The sequence below is a fragment of the Nestor notabilis genome, unplaced genomic scaffold (assembly GCF_000696875.1).
Source record: "Nestor notabilis isolate BGI_N333 unplaced genomic scaffold, ASM69687v1 scaffold22539, whole genome shotgun sequence".
Taxonomy (NCBI): Eukaryota; Metazoa; Chordata; class Aves; order Psittaciformes; family Psittacidae; genus Nestor; species Nestor notabilis.
This window is the reverse complement of record NW_009943557.1, coordinates 29761-54301: the sequence shown is the minus strand read 5'-3', so window position 1 is coordinate 54301 and position 24541 is coordinate 29761. Positions and strand designations below refer to the sequence as shown.

The following is a 24541-nucleotide window of genomic DNA, read 5'->3' as shown; positions in this document are numbered from 1 at the left end:
CTGCTGCACCAAGTGTTTCTCAGGGTTGTCTTAGTTTCTACACTGGTGGAAAAGGACAGTATTTCATTTTCCCTGACAGGGAAGCAAAGCATCACCAACAGGCTGATGCAGAGATCCAGGAGCCTTCACACCTCTTTCAAAATCTCACCTTTCCCAGAGCACAAGGGCTCTATCACTGGGGTTGACGGTGCAGCATCAGCATCTTAATCTGTTTCCTTCCCTGGACTTCCTTTTTCCTTTTGGCACTGTGCAAAGGGATTACCTCTCTTTTTCAGGGAAAGGCATCCATGGGTCTCTCTTTTCCTGTCTCTGCTTCTTTCTGTCTCCTTCCCAGCAGGAAAGTGGTAGTCCAGATGGCTGGCAACCATGGCATTTCTCCCACAAGGGACAATATGTAATTTAACAACCAACCAAGATTTTCCCAGCTGGTAAGAGAATAAACCAGAATCCAGAACATCCAATAGCTGGGAAGGGAGAAAGAAGTTGAGACCTGGGATATATACAGAAAACTGCTTTAACCTCTCCATATCTCAGAACACTGAAGCAGTGTTTCACATGCAATGGAGAACTAAGAAGCCATAAGCAAGCCAGGCATGAGAAAGGAGCTTCCACGCCAGGGCTGAACAGCAGTAGTGTGAGGGACAGCCTTCTGCTGCTGAGCTGCTCAGGCCTGCGGTTCCCTGCACTACGCAGCCATCTGGGTTGGAGGCAACAGGCTCTGCTCGCCCTGGAAGCACCGTCTGCCTCCCCAACTGTTCCAGTATTGGGCTTCTTCAGGTAGCTCCCAGGCACCCAGCTGTGGCAATGAAGGCCATCGCTGATATGCCCACAGTGTGACCTTGAATTAGAAGCCAGCAAGAGCATTGTTCAGCGCTGCAGGTCCCTGATCCATGCTAAGCCTGTGGTGCTGCATAGCTGGAAACCTTGTGCAAATAAATCAGTGATCAAATATGCCTGTTGTAAATCTAGCCAGGACATCATATGCATATGTGCATCCTTACCCCTTCTCCTTCTCATTTTCTCTTATTCCCCTCACCTTCCCTTTTGTACTTCTTTGTCACCATCTGTGACTACCTCTTTGCCCAGCTTCTCCATGTCTTCCCTGTCTCCTGTGTCCACCTATCACATTTCATATTGAGTTTCCAAATTTGGGAAAAACTTCTTCTATGGAACTGTTCCCAGTATAGCTGTAGCCAAAGATGTACAGCTAGAGTGAATGCCTACACATCCCCATTCAAGGTATATTTCCTGGCACGCCAGGTATCTGTGGCTGGGCATGAGCTTCTTGTGTGGTTTGTGTAAGGTGTCTGGAGGGGAGATCCTCATCCTTCACATCTCCAGGCAGCTCCTAGAATCCCTTCCACCTGCAGGTTGCTCCAGACAGAAATCTGATTGTAATTGCTCCCCCATTTCCTTTTCCCATCTCTCCCTTATCTCAGGCGGTGACGATGACATGGATTTTGACATTGAAAAGAGTACAGGCAGCATGGTCATTGCAAGAGCCCTCGATGCAAGGAAGAAGTCAAGCTATAACCTGACAGTCGAAGTCACTGATGGGTCCACTACCATCAAAACCCAGGTAAAGCTTTTTCTTTAGTAAAGACCCCATTTAAAGTAAGTATATGTCAACGGGAATCTTCTGACTCTGCTGAGCTCTGGGTCAGTTGCCAGGCACAAGAATCTCCTTACACCGTGATCTTACATAACACAGTGACCCAAGTCTTTCCTTAGTACCAAGCTGGTTTTATGTTGCTGGAGACACAAATCGTCTAGGAAAGCCTGGGCCTTTCCTGTTAATCACAGCCAGCACACAAGGGCACATTTACACCACCAGCCAAGCTGGGGTGGCAGTTCACACTCCTAATCCTCAAGTTGCTCTCAGTGGCTCAGGCTGATCTATAACATGGTTGAGACAACATGGTGAGATGTAAGGGAAAGGCATATGCAGTTAGATCAGGCTTGGATCCATAGTACCATGTCAAGGGTGTTCCTGGGACTTGTTCATATGTATAAAGCCAGCACAGACACATCTGCAGGAGGTAAGATCTGGCCCTGCCCTGTGTTGTTCCAAGCGCGTGGAACATTGATGACATATCAGCACCAAGGTCTAGGGGCTGAGTGGGACAACTGCAGAGATGCTGTGTCCTCTGAGTTCCCACATGAAAAGCAAGCACTGTTGGAAGGAGGCACTTTACTGTCAGGCATGTCTCTAAGCCCCAGCTAAAATGGCTGCTGAGATGTGCCCATCTTTACCTACCCTCAGGAAGGATATTCAGGGCTTGATCTTTCACCAACCTTTTTCTCCACACACAAGCAGCAGCCAAAACTCCAGCCCTCACTGCACAGGAAGACACAGAACGTGAGTCACCCGTCAGTGATGCTTATCGTGGGAATTCACTGCGGAGGTTTGCAGGGGCTGATGAGTGAGGAACACTACCATTCCTGTGAAACCCGGTGCTAACGGATGGCTATCTATCCCCACTATCTTCAAGTCTTGTTCCAAATAAACAAACAAAGCCCCACCTTGCCTGGTGTGCATTCCCTGCCACCTTGCATTTCATCCCTACATTTATTTTGGCACTCAAGCCTGCTAGCAGATGTCAGAAAACCTGCTTGTGCAAAACACCCATGGCATGTTCAGGTTTGCCAAAGGAAGCAAATTATTACAGTTGGTTGGGACTTCCTAAGATGCAGTGAACACATCACTAGGAGGGTCAGAACAGTCAAAGTAGGAGACCAAACAGAAGAAACTAGGTGACTTTGCAGGCAGGATTCAGGCAGGCCATTCACAGGGGTTTGCTGTTAAATGTAGAAGGGGAGATTTGACTAAAAACTGTTGACCATGAACTTTGCTTCTGCATACCTTCTCCACATGCTGCTCTTAAGATAGGCTAGCCCTTCCTTCCTTTACCAAACACCCCCCCTGTGCCAGCTTTCTGGTGTGTAATTAATGAGGGCTGGTGTGGAGGTACCAGCCAGCAAAGTTGGCACCACCACTGAGCAACTGCTGCTTTTCGTGGCAGGCTGCGATGCCAAGTGCAGGCACGTTCAGTCTGAACAGCTTGCCAGACTGGAGAGATTAAAAAATAAGAGGAAGCAAATTGAAACTCACTAAGGAAAGGCACAGCAGGCTTTCCTTGGGGAGAAGGACGAAAAGGTTCCCAGTCACCATGGATGGCAAAGCCCCAAGGGTTAGAAAGCTATGATGGTTACAAGAACACGGCTACACCCACGAGGAGTTGGTAGCTGAGATTTTACATGACTGCATAAGTCAGGTTGCTCCAATGTCCCTGCTTCCCTTATCATGGTGTCTCCCACTGCAGGCATTTATCCATGTGATTGACATCAACCAGCACCGTCCCCAGTTCCTGGAGAGCCATTACGAAGTAAGGATTCCTGAAGATACCCCCTCAGGGAGGGAAATCCTTCAAGTCAGTGCAACAGACAAGGACAAAGGCAAGGGGCTCATCTACACTATCCATGGCAGCGTGGACCCCAAAAGCACAAGACTCTTCCAGTTGGATCCGAGTAGCGGGGTCCTCACAACAGCAGAAGGCTTCAGTTCCCATCCCATGCCTCAGCACACCCTAACAGTGATGGTGAGTCTAGGCACATCCTGCTGAGTCCAACAGCTTGGCCGGGATATATGGGTCTCTGGAGAAATTAAAACTGGTTGTGGTCTTGGAGGGAGGATTTTTCTAGAGCAACAGGGAAGAGGAAAGCAGGGTGTTAACCTTTACTATAGAACCATCCTGGATAAATTTAGGTAACACCCTTCTTTCCCTCTTAACAAGTGCTGAGGCTTTCACCTGCTAATTTCATTGAAGGGCCACAGGATCCTTATACAGGAAAGTACAGTGAAGTTGAGTGTTTGTGCTGAAACTTACAGGGCCATTCCCATCCAAGGGAAAATGCCACCCTCTGTAAGAGTCCTGATGAGCTACTTGGAAGCCTGGTGCAGGCAAGGCTACCACTCTGATATGTGTCCATACCTGCTCTTCCCCTGTTGTTCAGGTACGAGACCAGGAGGTCCCCATCAAGAGGAACTTTGTTCGAGTCATCATCCACGTGGAGAACTGCAACCTCCACCCTCCGCAGTTCAGCAGCATCCATTACGAAGCAGAAGTGCTGGACTCAGCAGTGGTGGGCACAGAGGTTATACAAGTCAGAGCCCTCGATCAGGACCAAGGAGCCAATGCTGAAATCCACTACTCCCTTCAGGCAGGTGAGATCCATGCAACAAAACGGTTTAGGCTATGAACATGCCTGCATTTCCATGCTCTAGCTGGCAGCCAGACAGTTGACCAGCTTTCTCTAGCTGTTGCAATGAACAGTAAATGGCTGCACAGTTCTAAAATGTGATTTCCTCCCTATCCAGAGAAAATATAGAGTAAGCAGGTAATTTTCATATTACGGAATATTAGTATCCTGCTTTAAGAATACATTTCCATGTTGAGTCACTAGTCTAAGAAAAAATACGACGAGTTAGAACAACTTAAAATCCTCCCTTCTCATCCATGGGAACTGAGGGAGGGATCCCTGTTCAAGTGTTAGGCAAAAGTACTCCAATTCCCACAACAGGCATCATCACTTCCACCATTTCTACCAAGAAATACATTCTGGAGGCATGGTAAGCACCTTCTCGGCATTGGCTGATGGTAGTTTTGGCTCATACAAGCTCAGTGGGCAAGTATTTTATCATTCATTCTAAAGGTTAAAAAAAATTTATGGCTGTGCCACGCTGCCTGTTTAGCAAGCAAATTCTTTGCAGGAGACAAGCCATCCTTTGCTCCATCTTTCTCACTGCAATTTAGATCAAGGACTGAGGAATTTAATTGCTCCTGAAGTATTGGTAATTATAAGCATGACAGGGCTTGAAAGAACTAGTACAGTCTGTGTTACCTTGTTCTGCACATGAGGCAAAAGCTTCAATACATGCTCTGCCACCACTAAATATGCTCAAATTAGAAGGGTATTTATCTCTAATTTACATTTTGATTGAATTGAAAGTTATCTCATAAATCTCAATGGGTTCATTGTTCTTAGAATTAAAATTATTTAGAAATTAATGAAGATGATTGTCTCCCAGTGAAAGTAGCAGATGTGAATTAGGTCTGAAGTCAGGAGCATTTGTGGAAGAGGTACAGAACGGGGTGTCTACATTCTTCACTTTGTAATTTCTCTTCTTGCAGGTAATGGTGAAGGTTTCTTTAGCATCGACCCATATTCTGGAATTATTACAGTTGCCCGGAAACTGGACCCATCCAGGCAGGAGCGATTTACTCTTATTGCAAAGGCAGAAGATCAGGGGTTCCTCCAGCTTAAAGATTCTGCTACAGTACATGTTCACATCCGACCCTCTGATCGCACCCCTCCAAAATTTCCAGAGGCTGAATACATAACAGAGATCAGTGAATCCACTGCTGTTGGCTCTCCTCTTATCCAGGTTTCAGCCACAAGTTTGTCACCAGTCAGCTATGAAATAAAAGATGGAAACGGAGATGGAGTGTTCTCCATGAATTATCAGTCAGGCCTTATTTCCACTCAGAAGAGCTTAGATTTTGAGCAGGTATCTTTTTACCAGTTGAAAGTCCGTGGCACTAACATGGCTGGAGCATTTATGGACACAGTGGTACTTATTTATGTCATAGATGAGAATGACAATGTGCCCATCTTCGTTAAGCCTTCCTTCATTGGCTGGATCATGGAGAATACTCCATCACAAAGCATGGTTCTGGATGAAAGCAATGCTCCCCTGGTAACCCATGCAACAGATGCTGATCAAGACTCCAATGCTTTGCTGGTCTATGAGATTTTGGAACCAGAGGCGCTGAAATATTTCACAGTAGATCCCAGCACAGGGACACTGACCAGTCGTGCTGATATAGACTATGAGCTCACCCCAGTTTTCCACTTCAGTGTACATGCACATGACAGTGGAAGTCCCAGCTTATTTGCATCTAAGCCAGCAAAAGTCACAATCCATGTTAAAGATGTGAATGATTCACCTCCAGTCTTTCTCAAAGACACTTATGAGCTTTCTGTCTTGCTACCTGCCCACTCAGGGATGGAGCTTTTGTCAGTGCAGGCAAAAGATGCAGATTCGGAAGTGACCTACAGCATTGTGGAAGGGAACCTTGATAATGCTTTCTATATCCATCCACTGACAGGTCTTATCTCCATTCTTAATTCTACTGGCCTGGGAAGCTACCGTGAACTAACAGTCAGAGCTGGCGATGGCTTATATAAAAGTACTGCTCTGGTTAAGCTGAATTTAACTCAAGCACAAGGTACAGGCTTAAAATTTGATCAAGAAGTATACACAGCGACTGTAACGGAGAACTCTACCGATGAGAAGACTCTCACCATTCTTGGGGTCAAGGGATATCAACTAAATGAGCCACTTTTCTATTCGCTTTTGAATGGAAAAGAAAGATTCAGAATGATCCAGGCATCTGGAGTACTCCAGACCAAGGGTGTGAAATTTGACCGTGAAACACAAGACATGCACGAGGTAGCTGTGGAAGTGAAGGACAATAGGAAACCACCAAGAGTGTCCCAAGCCACAGTCAAGGTTTATGTAGAGGATGTCAACGACAATCCACCACAGTTTGAGAACGTGCCATATTACACCTCGGTGCAGGACGGCACAGAGCCAGGTGATGTACTTTTTCAGGTATCAGCCACAGACAAAGACATAGGGGATAACGGAGCCATTACCTACTCATTTGCAGAGGACTACAAATACTTTTGGATTGACCCCTACCTAGGAGACATCTCACTTAAGAAGCCACTTGATTATCAAGCTTTAAATAAATACAACCTCCGAGTCATTGCTAAGGACAAAGGCGAGCCCCCACTCCATGCTGAAGAGGAGGTGGTGATCAGTGTTAGGAACAAATCCAACCCTCTGTTCCAAAGTTTGTACTACCGAGTGAAGGTGCCCGAAAACATCCCCCTGTACACATCCATCCTCCACATGCAGGCTCGCAGCCCTGAGGGCTTGCGCCTCATCTACAACATTGTGGAAGAAGACTCCCTGAAACTGTTTAGCACTGACTTCAAAACTGGTGTCCTTACTGTCACAGGTCAGCTGGACTATGAGCTAGACACAAAACACACATTCACTGTTAGAGCCACAGACACAGCACTAGGATCCTATTCAGAAGCCAGAGTAGAAGTGGAGGTAGAGGACATTAATGACAACCCCCCCGTATTTTCTCAGGTCATCTACACAGCATCTGTCTCAGAGAGTTTGCCAGCACTAACCCCTGTAATCCAGCTCTTTGCTTCTGATAAGGATTCAGGCAGAAACAAAGTGGTTTCCTATCAGATCTTGGATGATGGTTCAGATGCTACCAAGTTCTTCAATATTGATGCCAGCACAGGACAAATAACAACAACTCAACCACTTGATTATGAAAAAAATCAACAGTTTCGCATGAAAGTAAGAGCTGCAGATCATGGGAATCCTCCACTTAGCAGCGATGCCCTGGTGATCATAGATGTGGCAGACATCAATGACAACCCCCCTGAGTTCAGCCAGCTTCAGTATGAAGCCAAGATAAGTGAAATGGCTACATGTGGGCACATTGTGATAAAAGTCCAGGCTCTGGACCCTGACAGTGGAGACACCAACCGACTGGAATATGTGATACTTTCAGGCAATGACAACAGGCATTTCACTATCAACAGCACTTCGGGAATAATATCCATGTTCAACCGCTGCAAAAAAGACTTGGAGTCATCTTACAACCTCAGAGTTTCTGCTTCAGATGGAGTTTTCAAGAGCACGGTGCCTGTGTATATCAACACCACAAATGCCAACAAATACAGCCCCTCTTTTCAGCAGAACGTGTATGAGGCAGAGCTGGCAGAAAATGCTGAGATAGGTACCAAAGTGATTGAGCTGCTGGCTATTGACCCAGATGGTGGCCCATATGGCACCATAGATTATACCATCATAAACAAACTTGCCCATGAGAAGTTCTCCATAGACAATAAAGGCTGTATTTCCACCCTGCAAAAACTGGACAGGGAAAATTCAACAGAGAGAGTCATTGCCATTAAAGTCATGGCCAAGGATGGAGGTGGGAAGGTGGCGTTCTGCACTGTCAAAATAATCCTTACAGATGAGAATGACAACCCACCTCGGTTCAAAGCCTCTGAATACACACTGTCCATCCAGTCCAATGTAAGTAAAGGCTCCCCCGTCATCCAGGTACTGGCTTATGATGCTGATGAAGGTGCAAATGCAGATGTCATTTACTCCGTTGACTCCGTAGAAGATGTGGCAGAAGATCTTGTGGAGATCAATGCTGCCACTGGGGTGGTTAAGGTCAAGGAGAGCCTTGTTGGTTTAGAAAACAGAGCTTTTAACTTCAAGGTGAAAGCTGAAGATGGCAGACCCCCTCACTGGAACTCCCTTGTCCCAGTGAATCTTCAGATTGTCCCCAGGGAGGTGACATTGCCGAGGTTTTCTGAGCCCCTTTATACATTCTCTGCATCTGAGGATCTTCCAGAGGGATCAGAAATAGGGTCAGTCAAAGCTTTTGCAGAGGATCCCATCATATACAGCTTGGTGAAGGGAACCACTACAGAAAGTAATAAGGATGAGGTGTTCACACTGGATGAACAAACAGGGGCTTTGAAAGTCAAAAAGGCCATGGATCATGAGACCACCAAGTGGTACCAGATTGATGTTATGGCTCACTGCTCACATCAGCAGACAGAGCTGGTCTCTCTGGTCTCTGTGAACATCCAAGTGCAGGACGTCAATGACAACAGACCTGTTTTTGAGGCAGATCCCTACAAAGCCTTTGTCATGGAGAACATGCCATCAGGAACCACAGTCATTCAAGTGACAGCTATCGACCAGGACATGGGAAGTGATGGACAAGTGACCTACAGTCTGGAAGCAGAATCTGGCAACCTCCGAGGACTCTTCACCATTGATGGTGAGAGCGGGTGGATCACCACACTGAAAGAGCTGGACTGCGAAGATCAGGAGATCTATCGGTTTTATGTGGTGGCCACTGACCACGGCAGGAAAGTCCAGCTCTCTTCCCAAACCCTGGTGGAGGTCACTGTCTCTGATGAAAATGATAATGCTCCACAGTTCACCTCAGACTTCTATAAAGGATCAGTAATTGAGAATGCGGAACCAGGGCAGGTTGTTGTCACACTGAGTACCATCGATGCAGACATCTCCGAGCACAACCGCCGGGTCACATGCTACATAACTGGTGAGTTTTTCCTGGTTTCCAATACTCAGTGAGGGATAGAGTATCACCTCAGAGTGAGGATTTGATACCTTGTCTTTCAGAATATAAACACAGAAATAGCACTACACTGAGAGTCCTGTGAGAAGCAGGAGATGAAGCCCTAGCTCTGCCATGAGCTGAACTCTTCAGTTTGAGTCTGGGGTATCCAAAACTCTATAGTAATTATCTGCAGTGGGTGGAATTATTATTATAAATAAGTATCTCACCACTGAATAGCCTTATTTATTTGGAAATAAATAAATGAATATGTGTAAGTAATTACACAGTACTGTAAATACATTTATTTACACTTTCTTAACAGAGGAATAATTAAGGTGGTGTAATTGTAATACCTATTAGTAAGACAGAAGCAGTGGTACAGCAGAAAGGAAAGTTTTTCTCACATAGATACTGTGTTTTGTATTTAAGTTCTTTGACCCAGCTTTTTCTCCTGCAAACGGTGCAGTCAGTTCACACATCACACCTGTGCAGCCTGCCTTTATTTCTTAGTAACTGTATATATGCACATAGGATGCATATAACTTTCTGTTATTAAATGTTTTTCCTATGAAGCCACTTTGACTTATCAAACAAGTAGACCTCAGAAGGCTGAACTTAACCACTTTGCATGCTCATGGATATTTGAGACTGTCATGTCAATCTTAGTGATGGTTTTGGCTAATAAGAACTACTAAAAGATGACTCTTGCACCTCTGAAACATCAGTTGTGCCAGCTAAAACTAACCACTGCTGCAAAACAACCAGAAAGTTACACCGGAATGTTTGTTGTGCATCTGCACAAGTAGAAGCTTGATTTTATGGTACTTTCTGACCCCAAAGGGTCTTTCTGAGACCTGGAACAGATACTTCAAATTAAAATGTTCGTTCAAACTCAAATGCGGACCCTTCAGGGTCAAAACATGTAGCCAGATCATGCTGCAGCCTGTTATCTATTACTGTAACCACCCAAAACAGAGGAAGAATGCTGGTACTTTCAGTTGGTTTACAGCATTGTAGCTATTTGCAGGCCTTTGGGGGGAAAGATTCAGTTCATTTATGTATTCACATTTCTGCTATCTCATAAGTAGTAGTAACCTCCAACTACTTCAAACCTTAGAGAATGCACACTTATGTTAGTGGTGAATACCATGTGCTCTCTCTGCTATGTGCTTACAAGCACAGGTCAAACTCTACCCATAAACATATAAATACAACTGCAGTATAGCACAGCAGCAAAAGAAAGGACATGGTGAACATAGAGCCTTGCTTCCCATTGTTCATATGAACACTGATTTCAAATACACAGAAACTAAATCCAAGCATAAGCTGGAGTCTCCCAGCATCAGAAGACGACTTAGCAGAGATCTCATTGTGCCTCCAGTTTCACCACCTCAACACCACGGTCTAAATGAAAGCAGAAACAGAGTGAATTTAATTTACCCTGCTGTACAAGGCCCTTCAGAGTCTAACACAAACAAGCCCTGCAGCAGCTCCCTTCATTGCCTCCCATCACCTGATGTGGTCCCTCCTTCTGCCCAGCTGCATGGGTTCAGCCGACAACCTCAGATCCTTGCCAGAAGAGAAGGATTCTCCAGGGGCAGCATCCACCCATTTAAAATCTGCTCTGTGTCACATCAGTAGGAGCAGCATGAATCTGGTGGACCAGAGAGCCTGCCTAGTCTGGATTTCCCTGCCTCTCATCATTTGGCTCTTACAGAATCAAAAAGTAGCCCCAGAAAGCGTAGCTATATATTAAATACACCTGTAGGTTAAAAGGAAGTACAACTATACACAGTACTGTAACAATAAGATTCAACCAATGTTTGCAGCATATTTGCAACTCTTGGATCCCTTTAGGAACATGCACCAAGAAAGACTGACACGCTTTAGGAAGGTGAGACAATGTGGTTTTGGAGCAATGAATATGCAGGTCTGTAGAACATTACAGAGACATCTTTACCATCAGGAGTTGTTTCCTCCTTCCAGTGTAATATGCAGATAGTAAATAACAGAAACAGGCAGTCTATTTCTCAGCTGTGAAGTGAGGGAGACCAAATGCTCCTCACCGGCCTGATACAACACAAGTGCCCTCTCTGTGTCACCACTGCAAGTCCTCCAGGTCTCCTAAGGGACCACCAGTGGACACATCTATATCCCCTTTACTTACCCCTTCTGATTTTCAGCACTTTAAACACCTCTTTTCCTTGCCTCCTGTCCCCTTCTAGAAGGAGACGTACTGGGGCAGTTCACAGTTGACCAAGTCGAAGGAGAATGGACAATTTCTTCCAAGAAGCCTCTGGACAGAGAAGATACAGAGAAATACCTCCTCAAGGTTATGGCCTCTGATGGGAAATTTCAAGCTACCACTGAAGTGGAAATCTTTGTTCTGGATATCAATGACAACAGCCCTGAGTGTGGCCAGGTAAAACATCTGTCCTGGGACACTGGGGGCACGAGGGGAGCGTCTGGGAAGGAGAGAACACTGTAACAAGGAAGAAAGAACAGTAAGAGCATGTTAAGAGGGTTTGGCTTGTCATAATTCTTCTCACACGATCCTGTTGCTTTGATTATACTTAGCAATTTTAATTAAGCTGCATGTCAAGAAAGAACATTAAATCTAGCCTCCAAGCATGTTTGCCAGCAGTAAGTGAGCGCCTAAGCATTATGAAGGATAATTTTTGGAGATAAACAATGCCAGGAAGCCTCCTGGGTAGGGGCATGTAAATTGCCGAGTTTTATATCCTGCTAAGCTGAGAGATTCCCATCAGGAGGTTTGTTACTGTAGAGAGCTGATCGCTGGTATGGATGTTACCCATGGTGAGAAAGAACAGATGTGGTTGCTTCCCAAAGGAGATTCAAAGGCTTGCGTGAAATGAGCTCACTGGTCCAGGTCCACACCCCAGCAGCCAGCAGTGAGGCACATGGTGTTACCCTATAAACCACATGGTTCATCCTTCTCTGCAAAGCTTCTGCTAGTCCGTTCCCCCCTATACGGGATGAAGGTATTTCGGAGATGGCTCAGAAGCCAATGACACCTTTGTCCTTACCAGATATTCTACACTGGGAGAGTCTCTGAAGATGCTCTGCCGGGTCTTTTCATTTTGAAAATATCAGCAACTGACCCCGATGTCGGCAGCAATGCCCAGGTAACGTACAGCCTCCACGGCCCTGGCGCAGAGGAGTTCCGGCTGGGCCCACATACAGGTGAGACCAGAGCAAAGGGATGCTTTTGTCCTCTTCCTCACCCACTCCTGAGAGTGGCTCAATGCTTATATCCTCTTGAGCAAACAAAAGGACTGTTCTTTCCAGCTTTCCCAAGGTAGAATGGAATGGTGAAAAGGGAGGTTTATTGCAATATGGGATAGAGGAGAAGGAGCTCTGCATCTTCCTGCTGGCTTTCTTTACAAACATTGCATTAGCATTGTTAAAATGAAGGACAGACACTATTGATAACAGCCAGGTCTCAAGAAGGACAGATCAGCAAGTATTTGGCTTGGGTCACAGACAAGTTCTGAACTCTAGGAAATATTTCATCAGGTCTCAGGCAGTATATTTACCCAAACAGACATGATGATCATTCTAGAGATCACTTGGGGTTCATTACAGTGCAGAAGGCTTAGTGCAGCGGGGCTTATAAAGGCCTTTAGAAGTACAATTTATATACCAGCACTTTTATCCCATGACTGCATCCCTTGCATGAAGCTCAGCCCAACTTGCAGGACTCCCCATGCCAAGCCCTGCCAGGGTGGTGGCTGGCAGTGATCCGGGAATAGTCCTGAGCAATGTGGTGTGGACACATCACTTCTATTAGCTGGATTACAAACGGTGTTCAGACCTGGTCTGTTGTCTCCCACGGTTCAGCTGGGGAGGCAGCGTGCTTTAATGTCTCTGAGCTATTCTAGCCTGCAACTGCAGTTGCAGGAGACAAGACCATCTCCTGTTCTTTCCAACAGGGGAACTGACCACATCTGCACCTCTTGACCGTGAACAGAAACCTATGTACCAACTTGTTGCCAAAGCGACTGATGGTGGAGGCCGTTCCTGCCAGGCAGATATAACACTGATTGTAGAGGACACGAACGACAACGCGCCAAAATTCTTCCCTAGTCATTGTGCCGTGGCTGTTTTTGACAACACCACAACAAAGACACCCATCGCCGTGGTTGCTGCCAGAGACCTTGATGAAGGTGAGTCAGAATGGATTTACTTTTTAGTAGAGTTCATCTTTCATCCTGAGTAGAAACTTTTGAAACCTAGGGAAGGGCTACAGCAATGAGCATAGATGATTGAATCTTGGCAAAGATGTGCCTGGATCTCATGCTGACATGTTCTTGAATAGCAGGCTGGCATCAGCATTTTTGTGACCCTGTATGTAGTACAATATCTGTAGAAACATGCAAAGACAGACTGAGCACATGTTCAGTAACTGTAACCATGATCCCCATTGCAAAGTGTCACAGACAGTTTGTCTGGGACCCAAACTGGACAGAAACTTTAGTAAAGATGGAGATTGAGAACAAGCGTGATAAGGAAAAGGGAGTTTTAAATCTGGATAGTGTAAATGATACGGATGGAGAGGTCCTTGTGAAGGCACAAAGATTCTCAGAAGCATAGGTAAGGCTCCTAAAAAAGGAACTTCCAGTAAACCTCTCCAGCAGAGACTGAATTTACAATGACAGAAAAGCAAGATCCTATTTATCTGCTTTGGAAGCAGATATAAAGGAAAATCCTGTTTAAAAACAGGGGAATCAAAAATGAGAAGCACCAGTAAATACAGTTGATACTGACGATGATGGTCAGGGTGGCTGTATGTCTGAACCTACGGAACAACAGGGGCACACATGGTGTTCATACAACCTCCATTTTCCCTAGGAATTTAAGGTCATTAGGTACACCCAGTCCTAATGGATTAAAAGTAAATAAAGCCAGCAGCATTCCTACCCATGAATTAATGCAGCCTGTCCCCTATCCTTCCAGGTCTCAATGCTGAGGTGGTTTATTCTCTGTCTGATTCTGCCAATGGACACTTTTCAATTGAGGAAACCACAGGGGTGATCCGTCTGGAAAAGCCTCTGAAGGATTCCCAGCACTCAGCATTTGAGCTGACAGTCTGTGCTACCGACCGGGGCTCCCCGGAACCCCTCTCTGCTCTTGGCACTGTCACTGTCTCCGTTGTGGATCTAAATGAGTACCTGCCTGTTTTCCTGGCCCCTGAATATGTGGCCATGGTAAAAGAAGACGTGGCTGTGGGTACAGAGGTGCTCAATTTGTCAGCCTTGACAAGGGACAATGCAGAAAACACAGAGATCAAGTACGAGATTGTGAATGGCAATGACCACGGGAAATTCCAGCTCAACTCAAACACAGGTAAGACGATCTTGTGCCCAAGCAGGTCCATGTTGACCCAATATCGAAGGCTGTCCTTGTATGTGTCTTCTCTGTTTCTTTTCTATTTGGCTTACACATCTACTCCCCTCTGTCTCTATCTAGCACAGGGATAAGGAATACAGTCTTCTACCTCAAATTTTGCCAGCCAAGTCACTTAAGGAGTGATACAAATCTTACTGAAATTAATGGAAAGAGTCCCGTTATATGACTGGAACATGAGACAGGTCCATGGGAATGAGGGATACCTGGAGAACCAGATGGGGAAATTTTTCCACTTCAAAATGAAGGAGAAGGTGATTTCATTTTAAAGCCTCTCCATCCTGGTCCCACAAGGAACCTTCAGCCCAACTTAACAGGCAGCTTCATAAGTTAGTGCTCAATGAATGTGGATAATACTAATCTGTTAACCACGAGCAGATGCTGAGCCAGGTTTACTAGCCAAATAAAGCACTGCTCTGTTTGCACAGCAATCTGACAAGAACTGTTATCTATAGACCCATGTTAACTCCCTGAAACAAGCCCTTGGCTGCATCATCAATGGCCTTCTGCCCCTCGCTGCAACATCCTCATCCACGGTGTCTTCCTCAGCTTCTCTGTCCCCGAGATTCTTGCTAATTTTTCCACACCAATCTTCTTATTAGTTTGTACGTTTTAAAAGACGCAGAACAGTGTCATTTCCAGAGAATAACTTAGTGACAGTTTCAGTGCTGAACCCAGGAAAGAACTGAAGTGCACAGGCACGTTCTGTCACCTCCTTTTTTCTGTCACTTCTGCTTTATGTCTTCAGTACATGCTCCCCACTCATTTTTTGAGATTAACAGCCTCCTTTTCCAATGTTGCTTCTCAAGCCTCACTTTCAAATCACAGCATCTTGCCATGCACCTTTTTCTCCTGTACAACTCTTTGTCTACATCACACACCTTTCCATCCTACCTATGACACAGTTCAGTGATTGTCTACTACTGCTTTGGTCACAGCTTTCATTAACACTGTTGGACTTTCATCCTATTTTGCCCCAGATCTCCTCCAATCAAGATTCTTGTAGACATTACAGAATTGAAGTTTCTTTTACCCTTCAAACACTCAATACCAGAATGAGGCAGGTTATAGCAAAATCAGTTCAATTAGTTTGTTTTATAGGATGCCATGACCATCAGTGTTCTGTTTTAACCCGAGGAGGTCAAAGTTAGGTCAACAGCACCTTCTCAGCTGGCAGTTTGGCGCTTATCTCAATATATCTCCACTATTCCAAGATATCTCACATGGCATTTGTTCAAAGTATCTTCTGTCCTTTTCTATCCATCTGCCAACACAGGTGCCTTATACATAAATGGGAGCTTAGACTTTGAAGCGAGTCATGAGTATTACTTATCCATCGAGGGCACAAGGAAGGGCTCAGCATCTCTCAGTGATGTGACCATGGTGGTGATCAACATAACCGACATCAATGACCACGCACCAGAGTTCATCCAAGACCCTTACTTTGCTGATATCCGGGAGGATGCTGCAGTTGGAGAAATCATCCTCACGGTATGATCCTGAACCTTTACCTATTGTTTTACTTGTGCTATGCATTATTTACTCTTCTTTTGCACTTTTCTTTGGACACAGACACCTCAGTGGGTTTGGGACATTAAACATCTAAGACTTAAGCATGACGTTAAAAAAGGATGATTGCCAGAATTCCTGGCACTCCATACGCAGGGAGAACATTTTGTCTTATAAGACATCTTTAAGTGAAAGCTTGAAAAGGGTGCTCAGGAGCTCTGAGGACCTTCAAAGAAAGCAAAAATGCCTGCAGAAGGCAAATACCCTTGCTCCCTGGGGAAGGCAGAAGCTTCCCTGGGCAGAATAGTGGAGCACAAGGTGTTTCCATGTGGAGTTCCCTGCCTGTAACCATCGCAAGGGTGGTAAAGTCAGGAAAGAGACAAGGACAGGGCCACTGTAGTAGCTGCGTTGAGTTTGGTCTTGAAAAAAACCCTAATGAATGACACTTACGTAAACCACATTCCTTCTTCCTCCTCATATGGGGCAAGCTCAAACCAACACCAGACAAGAAGGTCCTGCTCCCATTCCTCCATGGCAAGGCCTTATTTGGCCAAGGGTCCTAGCTTTGTTTTCTCCTAATAGGTGTCGGCTGATGACTTGGATGGAGCAATGAACAATCAGATCACATATTCAATTGTGGAAGGGAACCCAATGGGACACTTTGCCATTCAACCCAAAAGTGGACAAATCAGCATTGCCAAGCACCTGGACAGAGAGGAGGTGAGTTCAAGAGAATGGGAACAGGAAGTCTACAACTGATGTGCCCCAAAAGACTGAGGGAGCACAAAATATTCAGTTACCTCCTGTTTTCTGAATGATCTACTCATAATACTGTAAGCAGAAGGCAAGTCTTTCATTCATTCATTTTTTAGACCCAAATACTGCTGTAGGAAGGCTGAGCTTTAGGGAAGGCAATACAGCCTTCAGTGATCACAACTGTGGGCTTTGGTTTGCTCCACTGATGCTTCAAGCTGGTTGGGTGAGAGTCAGCCCCAAACTGGAAACCAGCATGGTTGGTTTCTGCTTCTCTGCATCAGAGCATTACAGAAAACAGGTACAGAGAGGAGATGGAAAGGTCATCTGGACAATCTCTCATTCATAAAACAGTAGCAGCTCAAACCACTATTGACAGATGTTTTCCCAGCTTGGTCTCATCCATCTTTGGCAAGTTGTTTCCCATCTTTGCAACTATGGTGAGACTGATTTCTTTTCCAATGTGCTTTGAGATTTATGGACGCAGAGCCTTAGCCAAGGACAAAGCTATTGTTACGGTGCAATGCATGGCCTCAAGCATTTCAACAAGCTACGGCAGAGTAAAACATCAACATAAGAAAACCCCACCATTTCCCTCCATTTCTCCAAGTAATCATGCACTATATCTCCTCCAGATCCCCAGTTATGCCCTCACAGTTCGAGCCATGGATAATGGCCACCCTGCCCAGTTCAGCGACGTTGCTGTGCGTGTCCATGTGTCTGATGTCAATGACAACCCTCCTCGGTTCTTCCAGCTTAACTACAGCGTGGTGGTGCAGGTAAGCCAGGAGGTGGTTTGTTCTCCCAGTCCATCTCAGGGTACTAAGGTACTCATGTACGGGCTGCTGCTGGAGCAGAGGAGTGAGACAGTGATGAAGCATGCTATTGCTTTGTGGTCATTGCCACAAAAAATTGGTAGCATCTGCAAGGACAGATATTCTGTCAGCAGATGCCATTTTCTCTTTCCAATAGTTTCAGGCACCTCTGTCCTTTCAGTACAGAGATTGTAAAGCTTTCCACACTTTCCAAGCCTGACCTGCAGCCCCTTTCTCCCTTTCAATCATCAATGTCTACAGCATGACATAAAGAGCAGACCTCGCACATGGTCAAGCATCATCATGTCTGCTGGATGCAGCCCAGTTGTCACTTGGACTTGAGACACCTATATGTACTCAGAAAGAAAGACAAAACATGCTTTCATCTGCATTTGTGCTGGCATGATTCAAGAGGAAAGAAAGATCATCAGCTCAACTGTCTATGCTTAGTTGCCATATAGGTAATGCTATGAAAGGTAGTCTCTTGCCACCACAGGGTCTCTGCCATTGCTGGCAAGAGTCTCAAGTCTGTGTGTAATAGAGATGGACATGAGGTGTAGGATTTGTTTCCATGTGGGTTCTTTTCTCTTTGCTTGCCTTTCTCCACTAGCATCTTTCTCCATTTCAGGAGAATGCTCCTGTGGGTACCAGCGTCCTGGAGCTGATTATGAGTGACAGAGACTCCCCAGAAAATGGACCTCCGTACTCATTCCAGATCACCCAGGGAAATGATGGGAAGGCTTTTGATGTCACTCAAAATGGTCTGCTGGTGACATCTTCCATCCTTAACAGAAGAATAAAGGAACAGTACCTATTACAAGTCCAGGTAGAGCCTGCTTTGCTGTCCTGGTATTGGAATCCCCCAGGTAGATTAAGCAGCAACAAAATTAGGATCACACAGATGGATGGAAACATCTCTGGCTTCGGAGAAATCCAATCCAGGCACAAATTGCGCAGCTTGGAACCAGCCTCAGAGCTCATTTCTCTACACAGCCTACTCGCAAGAAGCAGGGGGCAGCTTCTGCATTGATAAAAATCAGATAATGTGATAATGAGAAATACTTTGTCAGTTTTCTTGGATGTTTTTCCCAGCATCATTCTAGCAACTTCCAGCTTAAAGTGAGACCTGGGTCTGGTCCTACAAACTTTCTCCAATTATCCTTGTCATTTAAGAAGCTGTTTAAATTCCTCTTTGAAGAGGATTTCTGCTGTTGCAGAGGGAATTAATTATTTTTCAGTGTTATCAGTAAGGATAGTAGCAAAACAAAAGGATAACAACATGTAAAGTACATACTTCTTCAGTAATAGTAGTTGTTCTAAGAGCTAGGCACTACTACATTATAAACATCAACCACTAACTGCCTAAGATTAGGGAGAAACTTACTCTGTAGTCTGATTATTTGCATTTTCTATTTTGAGGTTCCTTGACTCATGCTAGACAGACATTGTCACAGGTGGGACATGGGTTTGAATAGTCCAGAAGGTGAGCAAATGTGTTGATGTGCGTAACTGCTTTGTAGCTTTGTACACTCAGTTACGGATGGAGCCCCAAAGATTGGCAATGTCTCTAAAGATGATTAATCCTCAGGAAATCAGAGCTGCTCAGGTGTGCCTGAGCTGATGATGAGCGCACACGGAAATGAGTGCGACCCTACCGCTAACAGAAGGTCTCAATCAGTCTCCATGCTGGAAGGAATTTCCCTGGGGCCATCTCCAGGCAGAGGTCCAACACTGCTGCCAATATTTCCCATTCCTTCTCCATTCCCAGCCCGCTGCCTGACAGCTTCCACCCACTGCTACCTGCAAGGCACGCTTCCTTCACAAGACCTTATCATCCCATCCAGTCAGGTGAGGTGACAGTAAGCCAGAATGTGGCTATAACAGATCCTTCTGTTCTCCTTGACAGGTCTCCGACAGCGGTATCCCTCCCCTGTCTTCGTCTGCATTTATAAACATCCAAGTGACTGAGCAGAGTCAGTATGCCCCCTCAGCCCTTCCCCTGGAAATATTCATCACCACCAACGAGGAAGCTTTCCGAGGTGGTGTTCTCGGCAAGATCCATGCCACGGACCGAGACCCCCATGACACACTGGTGTACACTTTGGTGGCAGAAATGCCCCAGAAGGGGCTCTTCTCTGTTGGGGCTGCAGATGGGAAGATCATTGCTGGGGACAAGCTTCCCCATGGCCACTATCTTCTGAATGTGACAGTCAGCGATGGTACATTCACAGCCACCACCAGCGTCAACGTCCACGTGTGGTGCTTCACACAGGAGGCCTTGGACAAGGCGGTGGTGCTACACTTCCGACATCTCTCCCCTGAGGAGTTTGTGGGGGACCACTGGCGCAACTTGCAGAGATTTTTGGGAAACATCCTCGTCACCCGGCGCCAGAACATCCACATGGCCAGCTTACAGCCTGCAGCTACCTCTGATGGAGTGGACCTGCTCTTGGCTGTTGGAGAGCCACATGGCTCCTTGTATGAGCCTCGGGTCCTTGCTAATAAGATCACTGTGTCGGCTGGGGAGATGGACCAACTTGTTGGTCTCCGGATGAAGAAAGCAATTCATGTGCCATGTCATGGGTCAGACTGCCCCCACCGTGTCTGCAAGGAAACCATCCAGCTGGATCCAGGCATGATGTCTACTTACAGCACTGCCCGACTCAGTGTCCTCACCCCACGGCACAGCTTGGAGCAAATCTGTTCTTGCAATGGTGAGCAATCCTTCCAGGTGCTGTAAACCTGGGCATACTGTGTATTCCTTCAGTACACCATAAAGCACATGGACTTTCCAACGAATTAGGTTGCCAAAATGACCAATAACTCTGCCTGCAATTTTGAAGACAAATCTAGACTCTTAGAGCTTGAAAGTTGCACATAGATTTTTTTTGTTTGTTTTAAATTTATCTCCTGTAGCATTTAACAGCAGTAACATCTATCTCATTGGGAAAAGTTACTGATACTTAGCTGGTAATGAAGCTCAGTGGTCAGAATTTTGATCTCTGGGATCCTGTATTGTAGACTCAACAAAGCACAGACTGATATATTCAAGGAAAGCCAGATAAAGCATATTTGTTATACTCACTCCAGTATACTTCAAGAAATAAATGGAGGGAGCAGGAACAGAGGTTAGCACCACTTGGGCAGGAACGTTAGGGGGATACCATAGAATAATATAAAAACCTATTAAGGATAAGGAAATTCAAGGGTGTTGTAGACTGCATTAAGAGCACTTGTGCTATAGGACAGAAATAGCCAGACAGCTATTGCAAAATCATTTTACAGTTGAGTACATAGATTAAATACTGGGAACTCCAAATAGGAGCTGTGGGAGATACAGTGCAGCAGTACATGGGTTACTGTGGATGGGGCTGTTCCTGGACAGTTAGGATGTCAAGCCGGGAAAAGAAGCAAGGCTTGATGCAGTCCATAGTGTCAAAGCACAACAAAGACAAGACCTTTCACTCATTCTCCTTACAGGAACAGCTGTGAGGTTTGGAGGCCACAGCTACATTTGGTACCAGCACTCACACATCGGCTCCTGGCACATGCACTTTCGCCTGAAGACCCACCAACTGCACGCTGTCGTGTTCTATGCTAACGGGACTGACCATGCCACTTTGGAGGTATGTGCTGCAATGTAATGTGTAAAAAAACCTTCCTCTTTCAGGGAACGGAATCACAGAGAGAAGATGCAATAATATGTACCCTTAATAATTAATCTAGCTAAAATGTAAGACTTGGGAAGACCAAGCACAGTTTGTCGATTGCTGCAACCGCAACTAGTGAAACCTTTTTACATCTGTGAATGCATGTGCTAGTCTCTGGTGTGAAGGCAGCATACACCAATATCATAGATCTACATTATCATCTTTTCTTACAGTTTGCTTCTCCATCCCTGTCCCATATCACACCTCTAAGAGCAAAGAATTTACTAGGTGGAATTTTCCTCATGCCAGTCTGCTTTCAGTATAGCAAAAGGCAAACGTCCCTCCCAGACCTTAGGAGAGGAGTCAGACTCCTACTGAACAGACAAACTGTTTGCCAGCCCACAATATGGCTCAATCCTTCACATATGAGACAGCAACATTGGACTAGAGGCTTGGGATAGCGAGGTAGAGATGAGGAAGGCACAGGTGAGCTCTGAGATTAGGAATGATATCACCAGTCTTTACCTGCATCAGTATCTATGCCAGTCAGGTCGTGCATCTAATCAAATGAACCTCTAATTAAAGGTCCTTTGCAAGAATGGATAGAACAGACAAAACAGGAGTCTTGAATGTTATTTCTCAACCCCCCACTCTTTTCAACCACTTTCTTCAGGTGGTTTTACTGTTTAAGACACATGCAGAGCCAGGAACATTTCAGTCTGATCACTCTCCTCCCTCTGTCTGCACAATGAATCTATCCAGCATCCAAAGATCGTCTCCCTCTTACACTTTGGCAACAGGAGGAAAGCAGCAGATAACTAAAGAATAGGGGGCTTGTATATTCCTCATCAATTAAATTCAGACAAACTGGAGACCAAGATCATAAGACATAGCTTACAGAGATTTGTCTCTGAGACTAATCACACTGAGATCTACACACTGTAACCTACCTGGAATTGTTCATCCTGTCCCTGATTTCCCTCATCCCTTCTCACAGGAGAAACAAAACCTCTTCTTTCTGCTGTTATAAAAGACCCACACAGATAGGGATCTGCACAGCAGCTGCACTCAGAGACCTGCTCATAGTACATACTGCAAGCTCCTGCTGCCAGAGCCATAGCTTAAGAGCAGGAGCAGAAAAACATCATCCCTATATCCTGTACCATCTCCAACGGTGACTTTAGGCTGTATTATAAAGGGCTGATGAGAAAAACTTCTCAAGAAGGGTCTTTCGCTTTCTACCCCAGGGATCTGCACAGCAGCTGCACTCAGAGACCTGCTCATAGTACATACTGCAAGCTCCTGCTGCCAGAGCCATAGCTTAAGAGCAGGAGCAGAAAAACATCATCCCTATATCCTGTACCATCTCCAACGGTGACTTTAGGCTGTATTATAAAGGGCTGATGAGAAAAACTTCTCAAGAAGGGTCTTTCGCTTTCTACCCCATCTCTGGGAAGGAGTCACTCCAGAACTCCAATGGTGCTCAGAAAGGATAAGGTGGCAGGAAGCTCTACTGAGCCAGGCCTAACACAGAGAGTCAAGGGAGAAAAGACTTATTACTGGTGGAGTTCAGTGTGTCCATGATCTGTACCCATATGTCTCCACAAGCTTTTCAATAGAAAACATTCTTAAAGTCTCACCATAAAGTTGCCTGTGAATTATTTCTTCCCTGACTTACTTTACTTGCAGTATATCAGAGTTCAAACCTCTTATAGACCATCAGGCCTGAAAGATACTGAAGGAATCCCTCAAGATTAAGCTTTGTAGGTTGCAGTACTCTAGGTATGAGCCAAAGCTTTGAAAGAATCAGAACTGATGGTTTGTAGATTTGGTAAAGAGGATGAGTTCTGCCAAGTGCAAGCATACCATCGCCCTTCCAATCACTAAGCTCTCCTGATGTGCAGAAATAGATTGCAGCAAGGGGATGGCAAGCCAGGAAAGCTGGGAAAGACTTGGCAGCTTGTCAGTTCTTGCTGCAGGGAATCGAGTTCTCAGCTGTCTCCCAGCCCCAAAAATTGATAAGCCCAATCTATAGACCCATCTGAAGTGAAATCATGTTCCTCTAGATAAAGGGAAGTGACAAAGCTCTCTGGTGTGCTTGCCAATTGTGCAAAGAGATTTACACACATGCTGCCCTGAGGCTTTTCCATGTCATGTGCCAGCTGCACCTAATTCTTTCTTCCTTCAGCAGCTGCTGTCTCCTCCAACTGGGATTTATTTACACCATGGGCTTCTTCAAGAGCTAGCTGTTGTCCTGCTCTGCTTTTGACTCCAGAGCAGCCCCATCGTATCGTATGTAGGTTCCTCTAGTTCAGTGTAGCACATAATCACTCCTCCTCTTCTAGCCTCTACCAAGCATCACCACTCCACACTGACTCTAATACCCCCAAGGAGATCTTTTGCCTGGGATTAATTGCTTAATGTTACATAGCAAGCTCTGCAGGTTTTCCATGAACATTTCGTTCCATCTCTTTTCTCCTTCTCCATAGGCTCTTGGTTTCTATGAGAGAGAGGTTTTATCAAGAAAGCACTGGGGAGAAAAAGGTGAAAGAGAGATTTACCCCCGAGTTCACCCTGAAACAACACATCTATCCTTTCTCCTTCCTCCATATGAATTTTAAAGATGAATCTTGTGCCACAAATAGGAATTTCTGATGCCCCAGTTTAATGCAGAAGATAGTGGTGTGGTTCGTTTTCAGCAGCTCAATATCTTGTCTCCCTCCCACCTACTGGAGATCAAGGGTTGGATTTCAGTACCTATCAGCAGCTTTGGTTTGGCTTTCCAACACACTGGTCAGGAGCAGGGTACAACAGTAGTTCCTTTCTCTGCCTTCTAGCTCCTCCTTGCCTTCTCCAGAGAAAGCTGCCGGTGCTCCTCCTCAACAAAGTCCTTTCAGCACTCTCACCCATGCCAAAGGGGCAACTGCTCCAGTATCTTCCCCACCACTAACAAGACAGTGAGAACAGAATAAAAGCCACTTGGCCCAGAACAAGAGTCCACCTGTGACTGGTGATGAATAGTCTCAGTACTGGGGCTCTCATTAGGCTCAGGAAGGGGGGAGAAGGGGCAAGCAGGAGTATGATCACATGGCTCTGCACCTTATTATCTGGGAAGATGAGCTTC

At 45.5% G+C, this 24541-nt stretch overlaps 1 protein-coding gene across 1 annotated transcript in view; it reads left to right on the top strand.

Annotated features, from left to right (window-relative positions):
* The window catches only part of FAT2 (FAT atypical cadherin 2), a 57031-nt gene that overhangs the window by 25871 nt on the left and 6619 nt on the right, over positions 1-24541 (top strand). Inside the window, exons 7-20 of the mRNA XM_010022002.1 lie at positions 1440-1593; positions 3335-3599; positions 4015-4225; positions 5193-9245; positions 11489-11685; positions 12314-12467; positions 13217-13450; positions 14241-14630; positions 15967-16181; positions 16782-16919; positions 17588-17731; positions 18396-18593; positions 19674-20481; positions 21248-21393. Coding sequence (XP_010020304.1) covers positions 1440-1593; positions 3335-3599; positions 4015-4225; positions 5193-9245; positions 11489-11685; positions 12314-12467; positions 13217-13450; positions 14241-14630; positions 15967-16181; positions 16782-16919; positions 17588-17731; positions 18396-18593; positions 19674-20481; positions 21248-21393 — 7307 coding nt within the window. The remainder of the gene's footprint in view (positions 1-1439; positions 1594-3334; positions 3600-4014; positions 4226-5192; positions 9246-11488; positions 11686-12313; positions 12468-13216; positions 13451-14240; positions 14631-15966; positions 16182-16781; positions 16920-17587; positions 17732-18395; positions 18594-19673; positions 20482-21247; positions 21394-24541) is intronic.